This window comes from Astatotilapia calliptera, chromosome 3, assembly GCF_964374335.1.
Source record: "Astatotilapia calliptera chromosome 3, fAstCal68.1, whole genome shotgun sequence".
NCBI classification, from domain to species: Eukaryota; Metazoa; Chordata; class Actinopteri; order Cichliformes; family Cichlidae; genus Astatotilapia; species Astatotilapia calliptera.
The window spans coordinates 6633708-6653659 of NC_137424.1; the positions used below are offsets into that span (position 1 = coordinate 6633708).

Below are 19952 nucleotides of genomic sequence, written 5' to 3' on the forward strand. Positions count from 1 at the left end.
CCAGTGACATCACCACTCCATGGTGACATCATCTCTACAGACTGTGGCTGTTACATATCCTCACCTGGTAATAATAAGACTGTCCTCAGCTGCACACAGCTCCAAGATGAACAAACTGAAGTAAATACAAATTAGAGTTACGATAGATTGAAATCTTGTAATCAGAGCTAATTCTTAGTGAAACTCTCACAACATCATATCATGATCCTGGGTTAGTGTCTCGGTCTCAGATCACAACATCAGCACAGGCTTGGCTTGGGTGAGGTATTGAGTGGTTCTTGTCCATGACAGCTGCAGGTACAGTGCCATCAGCCATGCTGCACCACATGTCTGCCCAGGAACATTAGTGTGGCTGAGTCTCATGTAAACATTGTGCTAAAGTGGTGGGAAAGTGGCTGCAAGCTGGCTGCAGGAGGTGGTGGCTACAACTACCTGGATGGTGGCAGTAACAGCTACAGTATTAATCACAGAAGTGAAGTTGTTCATTTTTTAAATCACATTTTAATGAAGATTTGACAAAACAAGGATGAAATTTGTGTTTTATTAGTTTGATCAGGGATTTGAATCCTTTCATTACAGAGTGAAGTTAAAGTAGACGTGTGAACACACTAATAAACACAAAGGGACACAACTACTACTCCATGATGGAAAGCTGAAGTATTACACAGCTTTATGAACCTCCTGTTATCCTGGTAGACGAGTACAGCAATAAATCTTTTACTTGAACATCTTCTGGCTCCAATAAGCTTTGAAATGTGACCATGAAGTTAGAGAAACACTGACTGAAACCCACAGCTGTGACTGTGGATCACATCCACACACAGTGTAGCTGCTGTCTCTGTGTGAGCCTTTGCACTGCTGCTCGCAGCACCGTTATATCACTCAGCGCTCGCTGCTGTTATTGAATCCACTTTTTACTGTCCGTGCAATCAAGCTCCTCTGCAGAGCTAGAAAATATCTTCGAACCAGTTTATGTGTTAGGGGATCCTTTGCAGTTGTGACTGTTGCCTCTGTTTTTGTCCTTTGGTTCCTGGGAGCCTTTTACATTTCCATCAGCAACAAATATCTGAACAGGCTTTATTGTAGGAAATACAGGAGTAAATAGTTGTCATTATTTATTAGATGTTGTTAAAGATGATCCGATGTTTGTTTAGTTTAATGCTGTGGCTTCATTCAGCATCACTGTGCTGTATAGTTTTATTTTTCTGATCCTTCTGTTAAAGTTGCTGAATAAAAGCTGGTTGGTCTGCACCTCACCTCTGCCTCGAGCCTCCTTCTTTAAAGCAGCAGAGGCTCTTCATTCAGGTATCACAGCTCGAGTTGTTCTGCAGGAGACCCAGAGTACTGTCCTTGGTCCATAATGACATTAACTTTGATTCATGTCAACACGAAGCCTGAACGTCTGTGATGAACACACTATCAGCATCACTGACATATTTCATCATTTAAAAACACTTCCTGTCACCGTGGTGGTTACAGTGACATCATGCAGTTTGTGCTTTGACCTCCAGAGGGCGACAAATCAGCACAGACAGAGAGCTCCATTCAAACTTTGCTGCCATCAGGAATAATTCTTCAAATATAATCATCAGTGTTTGAGCAGTTATGATATCAGGGACAATCTAGACATGTGTGACAATACTGAACATGTCACATGACACACCTCAAACATCATGTGATCCACTCTCAGTCTGCACTTTCATTCATGACTTCATGAATTTATGATCAGTTTACTCCTGAAATATTCAAATGCTGCAGGGTGAAGAACAACAAAGTGCTGACACATGTTTGTGTTTCAAACAGGAAAACCAGCAGAAATAAATCATCTTTGGACAACATGACAGAGATTAGTGAGTTTCCAACTTGCACTTGAATGCAGCACAGACAGATTCTGATGTTCGTGGTTGTAAACGTGTCCTCAAACGCCGCTCTGACTCTTTCCTTCCTGCTCAAAGTTCCTCTTTTCTGAACTTGGTGTTTGTGCCTGACGCTGATCGTCTCCGTGTGGAGCTCCGTGTGAAGGTAACGTTAGCAGTGTGTAATGTTTCCTGGCTAACATCAGCTGTGTGCAGCTCAGTTCCAGCACAAATCTGCCGCTCCATAGTTCACGGTAACGGACTCATGAGGTCGACCGTTAAACGCTCTCCCGCCATTTTGTCTGTGTGCGCGGATGTGTACGTTTTTGTTACCACTGTCATCTCATCAATAGCCTATTTGTAAAAGATCTCTGTTCATAGTTTAGTTGGATTTTAAAACTCTGTAGTTGGACAGTTTTATTTTGGACTGATGCTAAAATTCTTGCTGATTGTTTCTGTCGAGGTTTTGTACTTGACATCCGCCATTTTGGATGTGATAAGCTGTAGAGAGTGCGTCCAAAGAGAGAAACCAGAAAGAGAACCTGTTTTATTAATAACCTCTTGCAAATAGAAGAATATGGAAAAAAAACAACAACAAATAGGATAAAACCTTTAAATTACTTGAATTTCTAAAATCACCATCATCTGTTAACACAAATTTGATCATTTCAAATTTTTGTTTTCATTTTCTCTTCCCAGTTACTTCTTTCTCATTCTCTTCATTCTCCTTGTCACCTTACGTCTCACTCCTTAACTGAAGTTATAGTTCTAACATAAGAAGTCCCACCAACGTCCTTTATTTAATCTCTGTGTTGTCACAGTTATTATCATCAGATCAGACATGAGACCCAGACAACAACATAAGTTTACAAGCTAACATCATGTCAGCTAACATTAGACGATAGCATCATAAACTTTAAATTACTTTGCCTCTGATCAACAGTTTGATTACATTCTCACATCACAGGTTTATTTGCTAAGTGTGAGTCCGCCCACATTGGATCCACTTTTCAGCAGGTGGAATAATTTGTAGTATATAGGTAATACATCAACAATGCTGCCGTGGCTAAGTTAGGAATATTTATAATGTCATTTCCAAAACTTGCATATGATCTGCTGTTACGTCCCCTGGCTAGTCTAGGGGGTTGAAGGGACGAACATAAATGTGGATAGAGAAGGAGGAGCCAAGATGGTAAATTTACAAGGTTTATTTAATACTGGTGATGGTACGTGGGTTCAGACCGAGGTGTAACGTCAGGGAGAGCCAAGGCCAACATAACAAACAAAACATCCCTGACGTAGAAATAAAAGAAACTTACCTAACTCCAAAGAAACAAAATATACAACCTATAACCATAACCTACCTAACAACACATAAACAGGAGAAAACAGGGTGTCAAAACAAAAGGCAGCTCTCCCCTACAAGCAGTCTGAACATGAAACAATAATGCTCACACAAAATACAAAGGCATGCAAGCCTGCACAAGTATGGCAACCAAAATGGCCAGAGGGCCCAGAAGCACAGCTCCACAGGCCTTAAATAGTGCTCTGCTGATTACCAATCAGCCAGACTCTGCGCAACATCCAATCAGGACAGAGGAGGTGGAGCCTGGACAAAACAAAGGGTTAATAGGGAGAAGAGACATCCTCCTGGGGGATGTAACATCTGCAATTTGTAGCAGATCTACTGACTGTCACAGAGCAGCTGGAGCAGTCTCGAATGCAGGTCAGTGCACTGCTGCCCCCTGTGGCCAAGTGCCATAGCTACTGCTGGATGAACTCGTGACACATCTGCACCTGTTTCTATGAACACATTGAGTCTGAGTGGCTGCACTTACACTGGTGCATTCAAACATATTGAAAGATGGCAGCAATGTGGATTGTCAAGACTCAAACCAACCATTGAGCAAAGACAGCAGGATCACTTGTTTCTGTTTGTTATACAGCCAGATTTACTCGTGACACACATGTGCAGCTGCTTTATCACCTATTCTGAATTTGTTTCAAGCACAATACATTTGTTACACATGTTGGGATATTGTGTTTGTTTTAAATGTTATATACCTGTGTGGTATGTGACTTGTGTTGCCATGACGCCAGGTCTCTCTTGGAAATGAGATTTTTAATCTCAATGAGATTTTTTTTTACCTGGATAAATAAAGGACTAATTTGTACTACTGTAATACTTGTGCAGGCAAGTATGGCAACCAAAATGGCCAGAGGGCCCAGAAGCACAGCTCCACAGGCCTTAAATAGTGCTCTGCTGATTACCAATCAGCCAGACTCTGCGCAACATCCAATCAGGACAGAGGAGGTGGAGCCTGGACAAAACAAAGGGTTAATAGGGAGAAGAGACATCCTCCTGGGGGATGTAACACCCCCACCCAGAAAAACAAACGTATAAGTTTGTTAACCTTACACCATCACATTCTTGAGAGGGCATCGGCCACAATATTTTCACATCCTCTTTTATGCTTTATTTCAATGTTGTAGTTTTGTGAAATTAAAGCCCACCTCATCAGTCGCTGATTGTTGTTATACATACGAGAGAGGAACACGAGAGGATTGTGATCAGTGAAGACCTCTACAGGTTGGGAAGTAGATCCCACATACACGTCAAAATGCTGAAGACCCAGAAGCATGGCCAGAGTCTCCTTTTCAATTGTCGAGTACCGCCTTTGATGAGTATTGAACTTCTTGCCAAAGAAGCAGACAGGATGACTCACTCCTTGTCCATCATCCTGAAGAAGAACAGCTCCAGCCCCCACCTCACTGGCATCCACTTCAAGCTTGAAAGGTTTAGCAAAGTCTGGAGCGACAAGAACAGGTGAACTCGACAGAAGACCTTTTGCACATTCAAAAGCATGTTGACACTCAGGACTCCAAATGAATGGTACCTTTGGGCTGCACAGGTTTGTCAGTGGTGTTACAACTTCAGAAAAATTCCTACAGAAACTAGAGATGGCATGATACCACTTTTTTATGTCCGATACCGATATCTGCCGATACCGATATGAATCCGATATAGTGTTTTTTTAATCAACAAAACTGTTTTTTAAATATCTTGCTGCATTTTGCAAGTCTGCAAGTTCATACTCAAGTTTAAAACAACAACTACACTAAAGCTATTCTGTTATACCTGTATACAAAAAAAACATTTCATAGTTCAGCAATACTGATCAATCTAATAAACTTAGACCTACACCATCCTCCCTATTCTGGTATTTTAAAGAGTACTTAGCGTAAATATTAAGCAACCTAACTAATAGGGTTCCAACTCCCAGCAACAACAAAAATAAATAAATTAAAAAATAGGGAACCACCCCTCACGCTCCACCTCATGATGCTTAATCGACGTAATCAACCTTAATTTGATGCAGTGTAAAAAAAAATGCACAGAAATCAATTATTTTTCAAGAAATATTAAATAGATTCAACATCTTTCTTCAACAAAATTGCAGACTGCACAGATGGTACCTTCCCAAAGGAAAAAGTACTATAGCTTACCAGGGTATATATATTAGACTTAATAGTTACTATATACAGTGATTGACTTCTATTCATTTTACATCAAATTAAAACTTTGGGTGTCAGATAATTATTTATTAAAAGCTAGACATTTTAAATGAGAATAAGAAAGAAAAGTATGTCCCTGTGCCCCCTCTTTCCTGTTAATGCCCTATCGGCCCCCCTGGCTAAACTTTGCTAGATCCGCCCCTGCACAGTTACCAGCGTCAGCTACGTAGAAAACGATCCTGGTGTAGAAAGTAATATTAAATACATTCTAACAACAGCTGATCAAGCTTAAACGTGCTGCTGTTGTTCAGCCGCTGGTTTCCTCTTTCTGGTGCAAAGTGGGCCAAAAACAAACAAGAGAGACGGACTCGCGACAGAAAAGCCGATCAGCTGATCGTTAAGCAGTTTCACGATTGAAGTAGCAGCCGGAGAGCGAGAGGCAGTCGCTCGTTAAGCTTAACGCAGGAATGCTTTACAAACATTCAGAGATGGACTTACACACTTGCTTTACTTCTCTCGGGGATAACTTTGTCGGAGATGAAATGCCAGGTTGCTAGCGAAGCTCCAAATGCTATCCAGACCACCGACAGGTCCCGCATGCCACAGCTGCTCTATCATGTGATGCATACTGCTCGACGTGCTAACTTTCTGAGGTGAGTTACGGCGTGTAGCAAGTTTTGTGAGGTGCTTTCCTGATATTTAATGGATCGGATTACATTTTTTATTTTTCTCCGATATCCGATCCAGTAATTTAGGTCAGTATCGGACCGATACCGATACGTAATATCGGATCGGTCCATCTCTAACAGAAACACCTGTAGTAACCAACCATCCCCAGAAATCTGCGCAGCTCACGGCGTGTTGTTGGCACAGGACAGTTGAGGATGGCATTAACCTTTGCACTGATAGGGCGAACCTTGCCCTGTCCAACTTCCTTTCCAAGGTAGGTCACTGTAGCCTTACCAAACTCACATTTAGCCAAGTTGAGGGTCAAGGAAGCATCAGCTAAACGCTTGAACACAGTAGTTAAAGTGTCGACATGCTCTGACCAGTTGGAAGAATAGATGACCACATCATCAAGATAAACATTACAATTCGCCACACCAGATAATACAGTTGACATTAACCTCTGAAAGGTAGCAGGAGCATTTCTCATTCCAAATGCCATAACTGTATATTGTAAAAAGTGATCAGGTGTTACGAAAGCTGAGATTTCTGATGCTCTTTCCGTCAGAGGTACTTGCCAATAACCTTTAAGAAGGTCAAGCTTACTCACATAAGCAGCAGATCCGACGCTGTCAATACAGTCCTCAACACGGGGCAGTGGGAAGGAATCAGGTACTGTTACTGCATTTACCTTGCGGAAATCTGTGCAAAAGCGAGGTGTTCCATCTGATTTTGGCGTAACCAGGCACGGAGAACTCCATGGACTATAGCTTGGGATGGCCAATCCATGCTTCAGAAGGTAGTCTACTTCTGTGTTCATCATTTCCCTTTTTGCCATATTCACACGGTAAGCATGCTGCTTAATAGGCACGGCATTCCCAACATCAATGTCGTGCTCTATTACAGTAGTACAGGAAGGCATGTCCCCAAAGAGTGTTAGATGAATGGTGACGAGCCTTTCAATGTCCAACTGTTGCTCACGGGTCAAGTGAGACAGATATATAGACAACTGGGACAGTACCTCAGAATTAAGCATTCTGGCATTCTGGCAGCTGGCATCACAAAGTTTGAGCCCGTCTTCATCTAAACTTGACCTCAATCCTGAGGAAGAGTTCAACGCGAGAGTTTCTGGAGATGAGATTGGCTCGGACGGAGATGCCACAGACTTATCTGCAGGACCACAGAGAGAGTCAGCTCTAGAATGAAAAGATTTGAGCATATTGAGATGGCACAAGCGTGTTTTACGCTTCCTGTCTGGGGTTTTAATCACATAGTCCGTGTCATTTACTTTCTTATCCACCTGGTATGGTCCACAGAAGCGGGCAGACAATGCAGAGCTAGCAGTTGGTAGAAGAACCAAAACCTTGTCACCTGGATTGAAAGATCGAGGAACGGCTTTCTTATCATACCAACTCTTCATCTTCCCCTGAGCAGAGGAGAGGGCTTCTGCAGCTGCCAACCTGGCCTTATGGAGGCGCTCTCTGAACTGTGAAACATAATCCAGAACATTAGTTTTCACAACATGGTCTGTTGACAAGAACTGTTCTTTCAACAACTTCAAAGGTCCCCGGACAGAATGACCAAACACTAGTTCATTTGGGCTAAACCCAAGGGACTCTTGCTTAGCTTCGCGCATGGCAAACACCATCAGAGGTACTCCCTCATCCCACTCTTTTGCAGTATCCAAGCAGTATTTCTGCAATGTTGCCTTGAGTGTCTGATGCCAGCGCTCCAATGCTCCTTGAGACTCAGGATGGTATGCACTTGACACAACATGCTTAATCCCCAGAGTCTGCATGACCTGCTTGAAAAGTTTAGACAGAAAGTTAGTTCCTTGGTCTGTCTGGACTACTTTCGGTAAACCAAAAGTAGTGAAGAACTTTGTTAAAACTTTAATCACCAAAGGTGCAGTTATTCTTCTGAGTGGGACAGCTTCTGGAAAACGAGTCGAAGTACACATTGCAGTCAGTAAAAACTGATTACCATTCTTTGTCTTGGGCAATGGACCAACACAGTCCACAATGACACGTTCAAAAGGTTCACCAAGTACTGGTATAGGATGAAGAGGAGCTATAGGAACTGTCTGGTTTGGCTTTCCTGCAATCTTACATGTTTTACAAGTGCGGCAAAACTCAACTATATCAGCCTTCAATCCTGGCGAAAAGAAATGGTTGAGTATCTTGTTGTACGTTTTTGTAACTCCCAAATGACCAGACAGAGGGTGCTCATGTGCAAGGGAGACTACGTAGTGACGATACTCAAGAGGCACAACAATCTGATAAGTAGTGCTCCAGTCACAGTCATCAGAACAGCTTTCCTCTACGTCCGCTGTTAGACTTGGGTGGGCAGTCCACTTGCGCATCAAGACCCCATCTTCCAAGAAATAAGAAGCCTTTTTATTTCCTGTTTCAGAAAGAGAGCAACAAGGCTTTCACGTGTGACCGGCAAGTCTAACTGTGGGAGATGTAGATCTTTCCACTTCTCAGTAGTATCCTTTGAACCACTTTTAAGATCAATCGGGGTTTGCAAATCATCTGTAGCCAGAGCCTGAGCCAACGAAGAGTCTGACAAATCAATTTCCTCAGCTTTACGTCTTGCTTGAGCCCTGGTGAGAACACAAGCAGGAAAAACAGATGGGAAACATGTTGCTAGGTCGTTGCTCTTCAAGTTTGATTCTGGATCATTTGTTACTTCGGGAACAGGTTGCACTTTTCCACCAGCAATATCATTTCCCAAAATGAACTGCACCCCTTTTATGGGAAGTGAGGGGCGTACTGCCACAGAGAAGATGCCATTAACCAACTTTGACTTGATGTGTACATAATGCAAAGGAGCTTCGACATAGCCCATTTCAACTCCTTGAATCAGAATACTACCATGACAAGAGGAATGGTCACTCAGGGGTAATACATCAGATAAAATCACAGATCTTGACCCTCCCGTATCTCGGAGTATTCGAATGGGTTTTTCATCCTCAGGCTTCCCAGTCAATGACACAGTGCCATCTAAGAGGAAGGGTTTGAAGCAGGGATCAACTCCTTCACTTTGGTCCCTTCTCTCAGCACGGATGGTTTTAATTAAGCCTACTCCTTTTGGTGACTGGTTCTTGCGCTTCAAAGCGGGACATTCAACAACAACATGACCAAGTTTATGACAATAGAAACATTCCCTTTCAGTCCTTGGAGCAAAAGTCTGTCGTGGGCTTGAAGGATCCTTTCGTGGGGGAGGTTCTCTGGTGGTAACTTCACGTTTCTGCACAAAAACAGTTTTATGAGTCAGCACAAATTCATCAGCTATCACAGCTGCTTCTTTCAAAGTGGAAACCTTCTGTTCATTAAGGTGTACAACAATGCGTTCTGGCAGGCCATTTTTGAACTCTTCCAGCAGTATCAGTTCACGTAAGGAGTTGTAGTCAGGAACTTTACTTGCTGTTATCCATCTATCAAAAAGAGTAGCTTTTTCACGAGCAAACTCTACAAAAGTCTGATTTGCTGTTCTTTTGTGATTGCGAAAGCATTGCCTATACGCTTCGGGAACAAGTTCATAAGCAGCAAGGATAGCAGACTTCACTACATCATATTTCAAACTTTCTTCCAAAGACAAAGCAGAACAGACTTCTTGTGCTTTGCCTACCAATTTGCACTGAAGAAGCAATGGCCAAACTTCTCTCGGCCAGTGCAATGAGGCAGCAACACGTTCAAACACATTGAAATATGTATCAACTTCTGATTCACGAAATGGAGGTACCAACACAATGTTTTTACTCACATTGAAACCACCTGGGTTTACATGGGAGGAGGTTGTTTCATCAACAGATGAATTTGCAGAACTAGGTTGAGTAGTAGTACTTCTTGAAGTCTGTGCCTGTAAGTCCAACTGACGCAGTCTGACCTCCCTTTCAATCTGCAACTCCAGCTCCAACTTTTTCAGCTTTAACACCTTTTCTGTCTCTGCTTCCAACCTGCGAAGTTCCAACTCTGCCTGACAAGCTTGGGCTTTATCCTGAGCCTCAAATTGTAATTTAGCCAAACGTACCTTGAGTAATACTTCTTGTCTTGAACGAGGAGAAGATGGAGTAGCAAAAGAAGGTGAGCCATTAGTGCTTAAATTTTCCACCGTTTGTTGCTCCACAGCAGCAGGGTTTTGCCCTTCGTCCTTTAACACAGCAGGCTTCACTCCTTCATTAGGGGTCCTGTCAAGAGGAACTGGCAAACGAGGTGATTTAGAAACAGGAAGCAGGCCTTCTTCCACAAGTTTGTTTGAAACAGCAGTTTTCAAGTCCTCTTTCACCATTTGCCTTGATACATTTAACTCAAAGTGTGCTGCTATAGCAAACAAATCACGTTTTCTACATGCATTTAGCTCCTCCCAAGAAGGATTACTCAAAAATTCACTCAAAGCGAAAACACCAGTTGCCATACTAACTACCTCTGCCAAATACACCAGCAGAAACAAACAACTCCAAACCTTCACCATCCACAAATGGATTAACCAGGACTTTTATCCCGGACGAGCCGCCAATTTATGTTACGTCCCCTGGCTAGTCTAGGGGGTTGAAGGGACGAACATAAATGTGGATAGAGAAGGAGGAGCCAAGATGGTAATTTTAAAAGGTTTATTTAATACTGGTGATGGTACGTGGGTTCAGACCGAGGTGTAACGTCAGGGAGAGCCAAGGCCAACATAACAAACAAAACATCCCTGACGTAGAAATAAAAGAAACTTACCTAACTCCAAAGAAACAAAATATAAAACCTATAACCATAACCTACCTAACAACACATAAACAGGAGAAAACAGGGTGTCAAAACAAAAGGCAGCTCTCCCCTACAAGCAGTCTGAACATGAAACAATAATGCTCACACAAAATACAAAGGCATGCAAGCCTGCACAAGTATGGCAACCAAAATGGCCAGAGGGCCCAGAAGCACAGCTCCACAGGCCTTAAATAGTGCTCTGCTGATTACCAATCAGCCAGACTCTGCACAACATCCAATCAGGACAGAGGAGGTGGAGCCTGGACAAAACAAAGGGTTAATAGGGAGAAGAGACATCCTCCTGGGGGATGTAACATCTGCAATTTGTAGCAGATCTACTGACTGTCACAGAGCAGCTGGAGCAGTCTCGAATGCAGGTCAGTGCACTGCTGCCCCCTGTGGCCAAGTGCCATAGCTACTGCTGGATGAACTCGTGACACATCTGCACCTGTTTCTATGAACACATTGAGTCTGAGTGGCTGCACTTACACTGGTGCATTCAACATATTGAAAGATGGCAGCAATGTGGATTGTCAAGACTCAAACCAACCATTGAGCAAAGACAGCAGGATCACTTGTTTCTGTTTGTTATACAGCCAGATTTACTCGTGACACACATGTGCAGCTGCTTTATCACCTATTCTGAATTTGTTTCAAGCACAATACATTTGTTACACATGTTGGGATATTGTGTTTGTTTTAAATGTTATATACCTGTGTGGTATGTGACTTGTGTTGCCATGACGGCAGGTCTCTCTTGGAAATGAGATTTTTAATCTCAATGAGATTTTTTTTTACCTGGATAAATAAAGGACTAATTTATAACTTTCAGTGTTTTCCGGTCTTCCAAAGGAAAAAAAACCTTCAACTACATGACATGCAGTTGTGTATTTGTTTTCACCTTATCATACACTTGAAGTTTTACAAATCACCACTTCTTTAGTGAATATCATTTCAGTCTCAGACAATCTCGTTTCTCTTACAGAGGTTGAATGCACCTTCTGCAGATGGCGGTACCACACAGTGTGCGTGGACTTCCCCTGCACAGAAGGCAACTACAAATGCTGTGAATGCTAAATAAAGAGAAACAAATGATCCCTGTTGTCTTTGCCTGATGATTGGTTTGAGTCTTGACAATCCACATTGCTGGCGTTGCATCTTTCAATGCCAGCAATGGCAGGTATCAGTGCTCAAACCTTTTGTGTTTGTTTCCAACAAGTTGCCCACCTCGGGAAACAAAAATGTGTTCTTTTACTTGTCAGATGAACATATGAGACACTTTGACTCTTCAGTGCAGTGTGGAGCCTAACAAAGATCTGTTTTGTGTCCCAGCTGATCAGCAGGAGGAGGAGAGTCTGACGGAGCAGCAGAGGAACATTTTCAGCTACTTGGACTCAGCTCAGCCACTACAGAGGAAACAATGAGCTCAACACAGAAGGTGACAGACAGAGCAGGACCATATGACCAAAGATATTTATCACCATATACATTTGAACATTTGCCATAACGATGTAGCTGACGATAGAATTGACAGCAGACAAAATACTTTACAGCTGCACAACTTTATTAAAAACCCATCAATGTATTTTCACTGAAACAAGCAGCTGTTGTTTATGTGCATTAAAGTTATATAAAAATGTAACAGTGCAAATGCAAATTCCTCGCTGACAGTTTAACCAAAAGGCGTTTCCAGTGGAAACTGGCCGACACATCCTGAGCATAACCATGTATAATATCCACTAAACTTCAGAAGAGGTTATACAGTCGTGGCCAAAAGCTTTGAGAATTGCATAAATATTGGAACCTGGAGAAGTTGCTGCTTAAGTTTTTATAATAGCATTTTGCCTGCACTCCAGAATGTTATGAGGAGTGATCAGATGAACTGCATCGTCCTTCTTTGCCATGAAAACGAACTTAATCCCCAAAAAGCCTTACCACTGCATTTCATTGCTGTCATCAAAGGAGCTGCTGAGACCATTTCAGTGATCGTCTTCTTAACTCAGGTGAGAATGTTGGCGAGCACGAGGCTGGAGATCATCATGGCTGTATCCCGATTCAGGTTCTGCAGCTTTAAAGTCCTCAAGGGCCGCGTACTCAAAGACCGCTAAGGCCGAAGTGCGAGGCTCGTAGGCTCGTGAAATGGGACGTCTAGCCTCCGTCGCGCTGCCCAGGTTGCCTAGCAACCATGATACTAACAGCTGGAAACGTTTCATACAGCTTTGTTTGACAGAAATGAAGGAGAACATATTTAGTTCATTTGTTTCTACATGAGCTCTGTGTGATTTGATGAGTATCTGAGGCTGAGACCACAGGACTGTGAAACATGATTGTTGGGCTTCATTTCTGTGCTGAACAGTCGTTTAAGATTAGCTGTAAATAACAATTAGCTGATGTTGTTCATGAGACTAAAGTCATCTCACTGTGGTAATGTAAATATAATATGGCCAATATTATAGTTATTATATTAATCACTTCACTCACAGACAAGTATCTGTGACAGTGTGTATACAGATGTATCATATATAAGAGACAAATATTGTTCATTTAATATGTTGGTACTAAATTTGGCTCAATGCTTACATATATGTGTAAAAAGCAAATGTAGGAGCTGTGATAACTGTGTATGATAGAATGAAGAGTAGACCAATATATGAAATATTCCTTTATTGGGTGAGAAAATCAGACCATGTCATAACTGCTTTAAGTCACACAGAATAGATATCAGAGCCTTAAACAGGCTGACTTCTGCTAAATGGGTCAAACTGGGCAGAAAGTCTACAAACACATAACATCCTTATAGAATATGATGTAACACTATAGATCAACTTAGCTCAGAATATATAAAGCATATAAACAGTTACAGCAATATGATGCAACAAACACAGCAGCTACTGATCCAAAATACTCAAAGCTTCATAGAACTGAAACCAACATTTATTTTAGCTCCATTCTGCTGCTGATACAGACTTTAGGTTTCTGAACATTAAACTTGTTGCTGCCTTTCATAGTGTGTAACTTGAAGGCCCTGAGTACTCTGAGTACTTTCTCCCACACTGAAAACACTGGGATGATCACATTATTTGAACATTACCTAATAAGACTGATTCAGCACAGACAGTTATGTTAAACTTTCCTAGCAGTCCTTCACAAACAGGGAACAGTCTGTCTATTCTCTCCATCTGTCAGCTGCTGCTGGCTCTTCCTCCTCCTCTTCCTCACACACTGCTGAGTTTGTCCTGGTGGATCATCAGGGCTGCAAAGCCTCACAGATGATGTGCAGCAGTGGCTCCCTCAGTCTGTCCTCACTCTGGACACTTGCAGTCGTCACACATGGAAATCAAATGTGTGATAAGCTGCAGGATTCAAACACAAGTGTAACTTATAAACACATGTTCATACTTTTATTCCACAATCAGAGAGAAAGAAACAGAGAGAGAGTGCAGGACAGACAGACAGGTGACAGTCTCAGGTGTACACACTGCTACACAACAGCACCAGAGAAGCAGGATTTAGTGTTTGTGTTATTACGAGTGTAAACAAGAAGAGTTCCAGATGGTGCAGTGGACACATGTGTGACTGCTGTGATTAAAGCATCTTTCTTTCAGCTTAACGAGTGAACCGTCAGCTCGTTCAAACACACGTTAAAGTGCGTTTGGCTCGACACCACCGAACAGAGGCAGCAATATAACACAGCTAACATTAACAGTGCAGTGAATCCTGCTTGTGCCGTGATGTTCAGGACTGCAAACCGAGCAGCATCACTGACTTTCAGCTTGTTGTGTTTGTGGATATATGACTGACTTTAATTATCCACAAAATCATCACATTCTCTGTCAGATGAAGGTCGACTATTGAACGGCGTATATTTTAAAGGCTTTAAAACCAAGTTAACGCTGAAAGTACAAACATCACTAATGTCACATAACTCTGCCGGCAAGGCATAGCTATGGCTATGAAATGCTCTTTGTGTATCACTTCTTCACTATGAAAGATGTCATTAATGCACTAGTAATGTCTCATCTGGAGTATTGTTCAATCATTTGGTCAGCAGCTAATAAGACAGATCTTAACAGACTTCAGTTAGTCCAGAATAAGGCGTCCAGATTAGTGTGAAGATGTTCATACTATACTAATATTGATCAAATGCATAATAACCTTTCTTGGCTTCCTGTACAGGCTAAAATATTCTATGGCTTACTTGTAGTTCTAAAGAAAGCAATTCTGTTAAACACACCACATTTATTCTGCTCAGCTGCAGTATCCAGATGAAATACATCATCATATTACACAGTTTTCAACAAGCTGCAATTTAGTAAATGCTCGAGTTAAAAGTAACGTTTTGTAAAACTGTTACATTTAGAGCAACTTTTAAGTGGAATAAGTTGCCTTAAAAAATTAGAGAATTATTCAAAACTTCAATGAACACTTAAAAGCCGATTTACAGAGCTTTTAGTTGTTGTAAATATTGTAAGACATGATTTGTTTTTGAAATTTGTGTAATGTGCCTCAATGTTATTGATATTATTATTATTATTGATTGCTTATATTTGAACAATTGTGAAACCTCACTGTGGATGTAAGAGTGAAATTATGTGGATATCTTGAATCCACTTTATTGTGTAATATTTTATGTGAGTATTTGACGGAAGACGAGCAACATCTGTTGTGGAAGCTAACGGGGTTCCTTTAGAATAAACAAACATAGGATTTATTATCACTGAATAATTCTGTATAAATCTATACAAATTATAGAAATATGTAATAGGAAACAACAAAATAATCTAATTTATAAAATAGTGTGTGTGTGTGTGTGTGTGTGTGTGTGTGTGTGTGTGTGTGTGTGTGTGTGTGTGTGTGTGTGTGTGTGTGCATGATTTTAGTGTTTGAACAGTCATGAATTATCTTTAACAGCAGGTTGGATGTAATGTGTTAGAACTACCAGCAGGTGGGGATAAGAGACCTTTAAGGTGTTTGGTGCCACGCTCCACCTTCAGGTTTAAAACTAGTGTTAATGGAGTTTGAAGGTTGAGTTTGTTCCACGACTGCATTTCACTCACTGCCTCTGTTTGTATCTCTGTCACTGCAGGACCAACATGGAGCCAGAAGTCAGCGCTCTCAGGAGGCCGACAAACCTCACAGAAGAAAGGGAGAGAAAAAACACACCTGTGACGAGTGTGGGAAGGGTTTTACTGTGAGGGCTTCACTAAAACAGCATCAGGTCATCCACACTGGAGAGAGACCGTTCAGCTGTGACTTGTGTGGAAAGTCTTTTTCCTTGAAGGGTCACCTAAAAACACACCAACTCATCCACAGTGGAGTTAAAGCGTACAGCTGTGATCAGTGTGGCAGAGCTTTTACTCACAGTAGCAACTTACAGAGGCATCTAGTTACCCACTCTGGAATTAAGCCATACAGCTGTGACGAGTGTGGGAAGGGTTTTACTGTGAGGGATAAACTAAAACAGCATCAGGTCATCCACACTGGAGAGAGACCGTTCAGCTGTGACTTGTGTGGAAAGTCTTTTTCCAGGAAGGGTTACCTAAAAAAACACCAACTCATCCACAGTGGAGTTAAAGCGTACAGCTGTGATCAGTGTGGCAGAGCTTTTACTCAAAGTAGCCACTTACAGAGTCATCTAGTTACCCACTCTGGAATTAAGCCATACAGCTGTGATCAGTGTGGCAGAGCTTTTACTCACAGTAGCCACTTACAGAGGCATCTAGTTACCCACTCTGGAATTAAGCCATACAGCTGTGACATCTGTGGAAAAACTTTCAGCCAGAGAGAGAGCCGAAATACACACCTACGCATTCACAACAGACATGATGTGTACTGCTGTGAACAGTGTGGCAAAGAGTTTATAACTCACACAGACTTACAACGACACATGTTTACCCACACTGAGGAGAGACCTTATCAATGTGACCTGTGTGAGAAGACTTTTAAATCTCCACGTCACCTGAGACGACACCAACAGATCCACACCAGAAAGAGACTCTACAAGTGCAGCTACTGTGAGGTATGTATTTATATTGTTATCTTGTCATTTTAGCCTGACTGTTTGGAACAACTCTGCTCATTAAACTGTGTTAGCATGTTAGCAATTCTACTGCATGGAAAAGCAGCTCTGAGTGATTATTCAGATTTTCCTTTCAGTTATGATTTTAGTATTACTGTAGTATTATGGTGGTAGTATTGTAGTTATTGCAGCCCAGTAAACTGAGTGTGTTAACTGAAACAGTCAAATGTAGTTGGACGTCTGCAGAGATGCTCTTTATTTCAGGCGACGTTCAGGATACAAATGTTGAAGGACTGACTTACACTGTCTTTGTGTCTTTGTTTAGAAGCAGAGCGACACAGATGGATCCAGTTCTCAACCCTGTCATCACTGTGGTGGTGGGAAAGACTTTCATTGTGACCTCTGTGGAAAAACTTTCAGTCAGCAAAAGACCCTAAAAGTACATCAACGTAGACACACTGGAGACAAACTGAAATACTGCAAAGAATGTGGGAGAAGCTTCACCACAACAAGTGAGTTAAAACAACATGAACTGATTCACAGTGGGGTTAAAAAGCACCTCTGTGATCAGTGTGGGTCATCCTTCACCACTGCAAGGGACCTTAAATCACACAAACGAGTCCACACAGGAGAGAAACCACACAAGTGCAGACACTGTGAGAGAAGCTTCTCGCATTCAGGTAATCGTAACATTCATGAACGAACACACATAGAAGGAAACTACAGCTGTGACCAGTGTGACAAGAGCTTCAGGAATCTCAGATCATACTCTGCACACAAACGATCCCACGTTACTAATAAACTGTTTCACTGTTACCAATGTGCCCAAACATTCACCTCATTGTCTGCTCTGTGCAAACATCAGCGCGATCACTCAGGGCTGAAATCACTCCCATCACTGGATCACAGTGAATCTGAAGACACAGAAAGATCCTCTGGTTTCTGTGTCAGACTCAAAAAGCTTGAGATCAGGCTCCACAGAGTTCAGATAGAATCATTTAAACTTGTGTTGAACTGAACTGGTTGCTGGGCTGAACTTCTACATAATACAGATCTACATGGGATCTTCTTTTCTGTGTTTTACTGAGTCAGTTTTGTCCTTTTTTCTCTGTCCTGGTTTTGCTCGTCTGTAAATGATTGAAACTCAGTCAAATAGTTCATTGTTCTCCAGCAAAACGTTTTGGAAACTCATGTTTAACCTTTAAAACTCTGACATGTTTTAGCACACAAGGCTTCATCGGGGAGTTCACTCATGATTGGACCATGAGAACAAAGGATTTTAGTTCTTTCAAAGAGAGTCTTGGAGATGTTTGATGTTTCTGTTTTTCTGAAACCACCTGAAAGAAAAACTATTTTTCTTGCTTCATGTAGTGTGGAAGTTTTTAATGTTTCTTCATCTGTGATGTTCTTGAATGTGTTCACGTGAAGATGATATAAATAAACAATTAAATGTCAGAGATTTACAGTTATCAAACAGGTGAATAAACAACACTGAGACACTTGGAGACGGTTAACGTGCTGCACGGGTGAGGGCTCAGAGAGGACTCACACCGAGCTGCAGTAGTCGTTTATTATTTATAGCAGGGTGAAACAAGCATAGCAGTTTCCTCTAATCTTGCATATATATATGTGTGTGTGTGTGTGTGTGTCTAAGTTCGTATAAATGTCATAGGGTGAACTTCCTCTTTCTATAAACAGAGCGAGTAGTACATTTTGTTCTTTTCCTATTAAGAGTAAAATATGAACATATACTTTAATGCAACATAAAACTCATAAAAGCGTTTCTTCTTTAACATCCCCTCCTGATGTTAATATTTTTCACTTAATCATACTTTATTATCAGCCAACAATCACTTGCTTATAACATTTTCAATTGTAGCATCATTCAGTATGTGTGTGTGTGTTTCTATACTAAATCTTCTTCATCCGGTTCATCTTCTAGTGGCAGTCCAACATAGGTAATTACTGTGGCCTGTACCATTTTGTCAATCATGGATCTTATGCATGGTAGGATACATGTAGAAAACAAGCACAATAATAGAAGCAGAACTCCTATCAGTACGAGTCCTTTTATCACGAGGGTCTTCCAGCTGCCACTCAGCAGCCAGGTCAGCCAGTCCTCATTGTTCGTGACATAGTCTTGTTGCTGCGCATTACTCAGTTGTCGCAACTTGTCTAGGGCGGTGGTCATGGTCAAGGAGTGCACGTTGTCCGGGATATAGGTGCAACAAGTGGTGTTGAATAAGACACAGAGGCCCCCTCTCTCAGCGAGAATCATGTCCAGGGCGACCCTGTGTTGCATGACCACTATTCTGATCGCGTCGATTTCCTCATTCTGAGCCTTATTCATCTTTGTTGAGCTGTTCAGGAAAAGTCCAAATTGGTAGTCAAGAGTCTCAATTCTTAACGTGTTTTTTCCAGTTCCGACCCATGGGAACAGTGAGTGCAGGACCTTCTGTCGGGTGGTCCACGACTTGAACTCCGCTGGTACATCACTGCCCCAGATTGGGTCATGGGGTTGCACGTCATCAGTGTTCCTCTTGCGTCGTGGTTGGTTCTGATGGAATACTCTGAATGTGTGGTCTGACACTAAAATTGGGGCGCAGAGTCCGGTACTGTTGGGTGGGATGGTGAAGTATGTCCTTGAGCCACATGCCCATGCTGTACCCTGCACCCAATATGTGCCATTCAGGAAGCTTGTCTGTGCCTTTCTGTCCTGCGGCATTCGGAAAGTCTGGGAGCAGTTTCGGTTCCTTCCCAGCTTTCAGTTGCCGTGTGCAAAGTTGAAACACATTGGATGTTGTATTCCTGGTTCCGTTCTGACGTTGAATGTTCCATTGATGGCTTTGGAATATACATAGGGCTTCGGGAAGGCTGGGTGATTTTCCATATAGGGTGGCTTGCATTGCTGTTGTTGGGAGGTGAGAACAGACGTAGCAGCCTGTGTGGTTGTCTTCTGCATGTACTCGGTTGTAGACGTACCGGTACCAGGCATTGTTCAGCCAGGGGTGGTTGTGCTCTTTGTCCATATCCTTCAGGTGTGAGTTGTCATATGACCATTTCTTCTGCAGGTGGTGCTGTGGGACCTCGTCCTTCCAGGTGAGTATCAATAGGCTCACTAGGAGCGCGATGCCAGCC

General features: G+C 42.1%; 2 protein-coding genes across 7 annotated transcripts in view; both read left to right on the forward strand.

Moving 5' to 3' along the window:
* LOC113011595 (NACHT, LRR and PYD domains-containing protein 3-like) overlaps positions 1-19952 on the forward strand; it is a 604422-nt gene that overhangs the window by 228138 nt on the left and 356332 nt on the right. The gene's annotated exons all lie outside the window — the stretch shown is intronic.
* The window catches only part of LOC113017353 (uncharacterized), a 53161-nt gene continuing 33997 nt past the window's right edge, over positions 789-19952 (forward strand). Inside the window, exons 1-5 of one of the 6 annotated variants that reach the window (XM_080297449.1) lie at positions 798-6025; positions 6120-6315; positions 12128-12233; positions 15882-16814; positions 17140-18288. In XM_080297449.1, coding sequence (XP_080153575.1) covers positions 12216-12233; positions 15882-16814; positions 17140-17832 — 1644 coding nt within the window. In that variant the 5' untranslated portion in view covers positions 798-6025; positions 6120-6315; positions 12128-12215 and the 3' untranslated portion in view covers positions 17833-18288. Of the gene's footprint in view, positions 6026-6119; positions 6316-6351; positions 11173-12127; positions 12234-15881; positions 16815-17139; positions 18289-19952 lie in introns of those variants that run through there. The other 5 variants (XM_080297452.1, XM_080297462.1, XM_080297466.1 and 2 more) reach the window with 5 other exon arrangements.